The following is an 8,514-nucleotide window of genomic DNA, read 5'->3' as shown; positions in this document are numbered from 1 at the left end:
AGAGGGCCAGACACCAGGAAGGCAGGAGGGCAGAATTAAACCTTTATAAATCCCAAATCAGGACGGTGGTTTACCTTCCCCCTTGACTCTTCTCTTGGACCTGACTGATCTGGACTTGACTGCTTTCAGAGGTGCAACTCTGACTGCTTTCTGACCACCAACTGTTGGTGTTTTCTTTTCACTGGCTGCTTTGTTTGGTTTAACTTTAACTGTTTTCTCCAATTCCTCTTTGACAGCCTCACCTGTCAACACACACACACACACAGACACAGACACAGACACACACACACACACACACACACACACACACACACACGGTAAAGACACATTCAGTAGAAATGGAAACAATGAGAAAAAGATGTTAATGTGATAACAGGGCCACAATCAACATGAAAGGTCACAGACTCAGGATGGTGTTCGCTTATAGCAGGCTAGGTGACAATTATTCAAGGCCAACACAGTCTCATAATCTTATTGAATGAGCATAGAGTGAAACGCAGACACAATATGAGACGCTTCTCCAGCGCAAAGTGGATTATGTGCTGATTGAATAAACTAAATTATGAGACATGACTAGAAATTTGTTAGTTGACTAAAATGATTAGATTGATGCCGGAAATCTTTGTATTTGTCAACCTGATTCTTATTCTCATATTAATGTCCATTGTGTCGTATGATCATAATAACATTTTACTCCATTGTGAAGATACGGAAAACCCAGACTTTGGCACAGTGCAATAATAGATGTTAATATTTAGTTATATTGGACAAAAATATTGGAGTAACCTTTTACACACATCATTGTGGACAGTGTGGGTCCATGTGCCAAGTCTGGTAGTGAATATGTGCTTACGGTGTGTAACCGCACCAGGTATCGTGCGGCTTATCCATTGAGGTCAATTACGACCAAGTCTGTGTTTTGGCATTTCTAAGGTAATTCAGAGTGATCAAGAGTCAAAACTTTCATCCCATATGTTTGTGGAAGTGTTGAAGCATCAGATGTCTTTTATTTTGAGAACATATTCTGTATGTCTTTAGCTTTCAAGCAGAAAACAGAAACAGGTGATTAAGACAATATTCTCATTTCACAAACATTTGTGAGACCAGACTGGCTTGGATAGTGCTCACTGTGTCAGTAAATGCTACATCACTTCATGATAGCAATGGACAATGAAACACACGGTACCGTCACTATGATTGGCAGAAGGAGTGAAGTAGAGCAGTTCATCCAATGGATCATCGTAGGCCTCGATGGGGTGAATTTGCTTGTAGTCTGGGTCATTGGTGTTCATCACCACACGCACCTCACGGCCTGAAATAAGAGCAGCACCACACAGGTCAGAGATCCATATAACAACTCAGCCTGCAGCCTCCAGGCATAGTATTTGTCTGGATGTAATCAGAGATATAGAATATGTATCACATCAGTCAAACACATAAAACTAACAAACGGAGTCCTCTGTTTTCTTGATGAGAAAACCCCCCAATATTCAGAGGTCTCCAGACGTAGCGTCACCAGCTTGATCCTGTTTGTTAGGGACGGACACGCAGACAGACAGACTGAGGCCGACAGGCAGAGCGATGGACGGACACACTCACCCTCCTCGCCCTTCAGGACCAGTTGATGCTCTGATGCACGCCGAGCCCTGATCAGCCAGTCCGGGCCTGAACCTGAAGAGAGCCAGATAAGATAAGGAGGAGCAAACATAGACACCGAGGGAAGAGAGACAGAATTCGTGGAGTGTAATTATTGAACAAAAGGAAGAACAGAACATTCTGGTAGTAAAACCTTTATACACATGAGCCAACATCAACCCCAAAGCACCACAAAAAATCATTCCACATGAGATATCCTCCAAAAACTGGTTGAAATTCTTTTAAGACTCAAGTCACTGCCTTACCCACCCTAAACATTTTTGACTTGATTCCAGGTCAAATCAGTCTGACTCAACTACAGACTCAAACCATTACTGAGTTTTTCATTATGAAACCTGTAACTATTTCTTGGGTCATAATAAATATGTTATAAATGGGTGAAATTATTTTTTGGCCCTCATTCTCAGTAACGTTCTATATTGTTTCACAACACTGGTGTGTTCTTGCGTCGATTAACAGCTTCAACGTCACTGTTATTGTCATTTTGAGGTTTTCCCTCATTTTCTTCACATTCATTCAAATTGTTTGTATTGTGCAGACATTTAATTGAATCAAGATTTAAAATGAACCAAAAAGATCTATTTGAAACAACAAATAAAACAAAACTACTCGACTTGACAAAGACTTGTGTTTAAAGACTGAGACAAGACAATGACTTGCAAAAATCAAATGAGTCAAATAAAGCAACACAAGAAGTCAGAATTAGGAACATAACAAAACACCTATACACATTTGCAGATATTTTAGGCCAATTGTAAGATAATATATATTTATATCTGAAAGGAACCTGGACAAACCTCATTTCACACTGTTGCGTTATGCTGTTCAAACAAATGCAAACAAACATGAATTATACTCAATTGTACTCCATCTTTTAAAAAATATATTTTGACACGGATTGCCCTCAATACAGACTCTGCAGCAGCACATGTGGTACAGTATACTGTTGTGACTCGGCTCACTCACCTCCACACGCTGAGCATCAGGTAGATGGACCGGAAAGAAGCAGAAAAAGAGGGAATAATAAAGTCAGTCAGTTTAAAGAGTCATGGCAATACAGAAGTTCTCTACAGCTTTTTTGTATAACACTTTCATTGATGTGATAACCATCTGAAGTTAAACTTGGGGGCAACTGATAAATTCACATTGCATTAAAGACTCACCACAGTACAGACTCATCTCTGAGTGAATGAAATCTCTGATCTCATCCTCCTGAATTCAAAATAAAGAGGGAAACCAGACAAAACACACTTACAAACATGACCCCCTATCAACAGCGTCTTCAGATTGAGCCCTGCAGTAAGTATCAAGCACTGACCGTCATGCCTTTTTCTCCTCTGTCTCCCTTGGTTCCGTCTGGACCCATTTCTCCCTGCAAAATGGACAGGTGTAAGGGCTTGTTCTAGTGAAACATTTGCATGTGCGGAGGCAAACACTATCATTCCAATGAATAATTCCCTGCAAAGAAAAGACAGCAAAAAAACTCTAAGAGACATATGTCGATTGTGTGATTACATGATCTTCAACTACTTGAACGTTCATTGGTTCTTCCAGCAAACAGAAAAATTAGAGATTAAATTAACATAAAATTGAATGAAAAAGTAATACAAAAACCTAGAGGGATTATGTGTAGTTTAGTGAGAAAAGAAAGTATAGTTTCCGCCATCTGTCCAATAGAGTGATAAATAAAAGAAACATGGACCTTTCATGTTGTTTCAGGAGTCTCAGGAGGTCCTGAGGAACACAGGTATTTTACGAAACTTCCACAATTGTCGTTCCTCATTATAAACTTCAGAAGTTTAGTTGTAGCTCCTTTTGTGTAGATTGTCTCGAGGAATGTTTGAAACCACAGTCTCTTTAAGCTGACCTGTGTCCTTCCAATTCATTGCTATCAGTCTTTTAGCTGTCATGCATCAGGTTGTTTGATTTTGTTGTGTTTGGACCAGGTTCTTTCTACTGTTTAATTCAAAAGGCAAATTTTTCTAAATCTTGTTTGCAGTACCAACAAACATCAGAATCAGACACGCCCATTCTATGCAATTAAACAGGGGTTAAACATGTTCTATGTACAAAATTATAATTGATCATTCTGTTCTTCATCAATTTAGATTCCAGACACAATCCCATTCTTCAGTTTCAATGTTTTGTTCATCAATTTGTATAATTTTGTTGCAATTTTGTCTGACACAACTTCATCAAAACTGGTCATTTTCAGTGTGTGGGTTGCATAACTCAGAGGTTGTAGTTGATTCCCCGTAGCGAAAGGGATTCAGAAAATTCTAACAGGCCTGAAGCGGAAGGAGAGGAGAATGCCACCTGAAATAGGCATTCAATGGCTGACTTATACCCCCAGCCTACATCCAGTGAGTCAAACTAGTGAGACAATAACCTGCTCTCCTCTGTCTCCCGGGATACCTGGGATACCGCGTGGACCGACCAAGGAGGGACCACTTGGCCCTCTCTCTCCCTGAAAAACAAGCAAAACATTAATTGCAATATACAACATATCTACTGTAAGCACATGTAGCTTAACACTTATACTACAAGTTTAAAAAATAAAAAGTTAAAACAATAAAATGTTTTCACACAGCAACAACGTCCCATGCATACGTTATCACTGGACAGGTGGTATTTGCCTGTATTGTTTAATTGAAAACAAACAATATAAAGATAACAGTTTGTGTTACACTATTTCCATTGGAATTGTTTCTCCAAAGAAGTTGTTATACACTGTCCTTATGCTGCTTCAGTCCACACACACAGTATCCAAATGTGATTTCATTATGATGCAGACATCAAGGCTAAAGAGAATACTTCTTTCATACTGTTGTAAAGCAGTTCTGCTACATACATTATAACACTGATGTAATAAACATACCAGTTATATGTGTAAATAACTTCTTTTTTTTCTACAAAGCACATCCAGTAAACATAGTCCTTAGTAAACTGGGTAATGGGAATATTTGCACGGCCTGTACGTGGAGTATGCTGTAAATTTTTTTCATTTATATCATCATATGCATATCCTCCTCAGGTGCATTTGATAAGTTCCTGCTCTCCTGTTACCCACTTTCTTTATTTGCTTGATGATGAAGCAGACAAGCCAGTCAAACTGTCAATCATCATGTAATCACAGTAATCAAACAAAACTGTCAGGTGAAGAAGAAAGAGGAGAAAAAACTAAGGAGAAATACAAAAAGACTACTATTTTCCTATCAGTCTTACTTCCCTTGTGTGTCTTGTCTGTTATGTTACTTCCTGTCTTTGTCCTGGTTCCCTCCTTGTAGATGGTCTGCCACGCCCCAATGTGTTTTACCTGTGTTCTATTACCTTTACCTCCCTTGTGTTTTTAAGTCTCTGTCTTCCCTTCGGTCTTTGTCAATTCGTCCCGTTTTGCTCAGTTTGGATTTTTGAAGTTTCCCTGTGTCATTTTGCTTCAGTGTTTCTAGTGTTAAGATTTTTCCTGTTTACTTTTTTGTTTACTTCTGTTTAGTATCCTCGGTTCCCCTCGTGTTTCTGTTTTTGGACATTGGTTTCCCGGCCTGGATTCATTTCAAATTTAAGACTTTATACTGTTCATTGTTTAATAAATCCCCTTTTTCACATACTCCCTTGGATTGTCTCCATTTGAGTCTCCATCATACTTCTTATTTACAGTATGTCAAAACTGTAAAAACAAAAGTTTTATCTAAGTTGCCAATACTTCTGAGACACCTGACAGCTGCTATTTTGTGCACTCACTTGATGACGCAATTCATACTTTTGTCTATTTTTGCTTCTATTATACTATATTTTTCTGTTAGATCACCATAAAATCTGTACACAGTCATAAGTGATGCAGCACCAACTTTCTGATATAACAAGGGATTGTTGAAATGTCACTATATCCTCACCTATATTCCCTTCAACAGACTTCCACCTCCATAATAACAATAATAATGGTAATAATAATAATGAACTTTAATTCTATATTGTTTTTCAAAACCAGACAAAGCATTTCCAAAGTTAAGAATTATCCATCATCAAGCCAAAGTATGAATTGCTACCTTCTGTCCCTGGATCCCCTCAGGGCCTTTAGCACCATCCACTCCTCTGGGACCAGAAAGACCAGGTACACCAGACGGACCCTACATGAAGCACAGAGACTATTAATTATGTATCTCAAGGTTTCCTGGGGTTATTAGGATGAGTGATGCTGTGCTCGTGCTTCTAACAGCACTTGCAGTATATGAAGATTAGGTACAGTGCATAGCTTGATTATCAAGCAGTTACTTTTAGACCTGTATGTATATCGTGCTAGAGAAGTTAAAGTTGTACACTCACCCTTTCACCTTTCTCTCCCTGAGCTCCTTTGGGTCCTGTAAGCCCGTTATAACCACGGTCACCCTACACAGACAAAGAAAAGCAGTTAGATTTCGCATTGAGACATTATTGTACAAAGTTTGTTATAATACAGTACACACCTTGGGGCCAACTAGTCCCTCTTTTCCAAGGCTCCCAGGGGCCCCAGGATGTCCAACATCCCCCTGGAAAGAGAGCACATCTGATGACGACCAATCTTTAAGAACTGCATAAAGACATGTAATACACCACATGATGCCTGTTTTTCTACAGATATGTGTTGGGCCTCAGTCCACTCAAGATGGTGGAGACCACATGTTCTTTTCTACAGACAAAGGAGGGTCATGTAAATCCCCCACAATCCTTTACCCTTCACACTTTTTTCCCTGGGTGTGAAACCCACCCAGGGACCTAAACACCAGATAGTATTGATCACTGTGTGACATGTGACCCAAGATATCACCAGGCCAACAAATTCCAGCTCCAGTTCCAAATTGATAGTATAATTCTGACTGCATCAATAACCTATGGAACTTTAATTCATTTGTATAGTTATTACTTAATATTAATCATTTTAATATTTTCTTCATTTTTGATAGCCAATAATTGATAACCTACCAATGCCCAACATGAGTCATACCTGTTCACCTTTTCTTCCTGGTAGGCCTGATCGTCCATGAATACCAGCATCCCCCTGAACACAAAGATATTTGTTTATTTCATTTTATTGTTATGTTTATTAAGTTTATTGTTATTGTTTGTCATGTTATTTTGTGTGCTAGCTGCTTCTGTTTGTTTGTTTGTTTGTTTGTTTGTTATGACATAATAAAAACCCCAAGGTACGAAAATTGTCATGATACAATGTTTTCATTTATTTCTTGTCCTCTTCCTTCAACCATATCCCAATTTTCTGTCTCAATCTCACCTTCTTTCCTTTGAGTCCAGTGCTTCCACAAACCCCCTTGGATCCTCGGTCACCCTGGAAACACAAATATTTGTCATTGACAGAGACACATTAAGAGGCTTATCCGTACACAGCCAGTCCATTCACCTGTCACTCACACTGAATCACTGTCCACATAAACAAGCAAAAAATACACAAGGAAAATTTTAAACGTATAGAATGCCAATATTGTAAAACACAACCAACAGTCTCATCAGTTAAAACAATTGCATTATGTTATGGGAAGGTTTAAAATCTTGTTTCTAGCTTATAAAACTATTCATTTTTAAAGTGCTCTGTAGCTTATTCAATGTGTCTGGGGCACTGACTCCAAATGGAGTCTTCCTAAATTTACCTTAGGTACATGGAGTGTTCAGTTTGGTGCGTACCAACCTTTTTCAAATATAGTCTATGGTACCAACTGATCTGACCAAGAGAGACATAATATATGATGGTAATTTCCCAATAAAGGCTGAGTAAATGAACAGGGACCACTGCATGTCATGTCATGAACTACATGGTGCCACACTGTTCAATAACCATGTGTGGCCCATGTATTTGGAACACAAGAACATTCATACATAAAAACGGGAAAGGACTGGTAGTATTCACCTTCTCTCCTCGAGCACCATGAATCCCTGGGGGTCCCTGAAGAACAAAAAGACACACACATGCTCCAAACAACCATGCATGTTTTTAACATTTGAGCAGATAGACAAAATATGTGTTGGCTTAGATAGTCACCTTGTCCCCTTTCACCCCGACGGTACCAGGAGAGCCCTAGAAAACAAGATATTGATCATATAAAATCATAAATTGGATGTCTTCCTGTTGGTCTTATAGTTATTCTAAATATAGTAACTCTTGGCTGAACCTAGCTACTTCTCACAGTGTAATAAAACCATGACTTAAACTCACTGCTTGTCCAGGAGGACCAGGAGCTCCTACATTTCCTCCACGGCCTGCAACGCCTTGGAGACCCTGAAAATGAAACTCACTAGTTGAAAATCACACCAAAGACATTAAGGCTAAAAGCATACAGCACTGTGTGATCAGCAGCTCCACCGACCTTCTCCCCCTGTGGTCCTGGAGGTCCTGGTTGTCCAGTTTCTCCTCTCAGACCACGCTGCCCAGCATCACCAGACTTCCCCTGATGGGCCTGAATCCCCCTGAAATGCAGTCACAGTTAGATTTTGACTTTGGCATGTCAGGCCTTTCTCTCCCTGCAACACACATTTTGTCATGACTGTCACATGGATTTATTTTCATTTCAGGCAAATTATCTAGAATTACCACCTTGCAGTTGTATGCTTCCATCAGCCACTCCAGTTGTGGTTAAATAGCATATGAATTCTTGAGTTATGGCCAAGAACGTTTCTTTGTGAGGTCACAATGACCTTGACCTTTCACCTTTCATCACCAAATTCTAATCAGTTCATCCTTGAGTCCAAGTAAACGTTTGTACCAAATTTGAAGAAATTTCCTCAAGGTGTTACTGAATTATTGCGTTCATAGAAACACACATGCTCTGAAAACCATATAGTCATATATTCCTCCTGCTCCCAACACAATAA

General features: G+C 39.3%; 2 protein-coding genes across 2 annotated transcripts in view; both read right to left on the bottom strand.

Moving 5' to 3' along the window:
- LOC147818109 (uncharacterized) overlaps positions 1 to 1,810 on the bottom strand; it is a 4,207-nt gene extending 2,397 nt beyond the window's left edge. The window contains exons 1-3 of the mRNA XM_087178617.1: positions 1,600 to 1,810; positions 1,187 to 1,312; positions 75 to 242 (exon numbers count right to left, since the gene is read on the bottom strand). Of these exons, the coding sequence (XP_087034743.1) occupies positions 75 to 242; positions 1,187 to 1,312; positions 1,600 to 1,708 (403 nt within the window). The 5' untranslated portion in view covers positions 1,709 to 1,810. The remainder of the gene's footprint in view (positions 1 to 74; positions 243 to 1,186; positions 1,313 to 1,599) is intronic.
- A 3,888-nt stretch (positions 1,811 to 5,698) lies between these two features.
- col7a1 (collagen, type VII, alpha 1) overlaps positions 5,699 to 8,514 on the bottom strand; it is an 86,111-nt gene continuing 83,295 nt past the window's right edge. Inside the window, exons 112-115 of the mRNA XM_087178568.1 lie at positions 6,923 to 6,976; positions 6,638 to 6,691; positions 5,980 to 6,042; positions 5,699 to 5,783 (exon numbers count right to left, since the gene is read on the bottom strand). Coding sequence (XP_087034694.1) covers positions 5,699 to 5,783; positions 5,980 to 6,042; positions 6,638 to 6,691; positions 6,923 to 6,976 — 256 coding nt within the window. The remainder of the gene's footprint in view (positions 5,784 to 5,979; positions 6,043 to 6,637; positions 6,692 to 6,922; positions 6,977 to 8,514) is intronic.

The sequence above is a fragment of the Seriola lalandi genome, unplaced genomic scaffold (genome assembly GCF_002814215.2).
Source record: "Seriola lalandi dorsalis isolate HSWRI2012SDOR001 ecotype SW California unplaced genomic scaffold, Sedor1 jcf7180002054692, whole genome shotgun sequence".
NCBI classification, from domain to species: Eukaryota; Metazoa; Chordata; class Actinopteri; order Carangiformes; family Carangidae; genus Seriola; species Seriola lalandi.
This window is presented reverse-complemented; position numbering and strand designations above follow the sequence as displayed.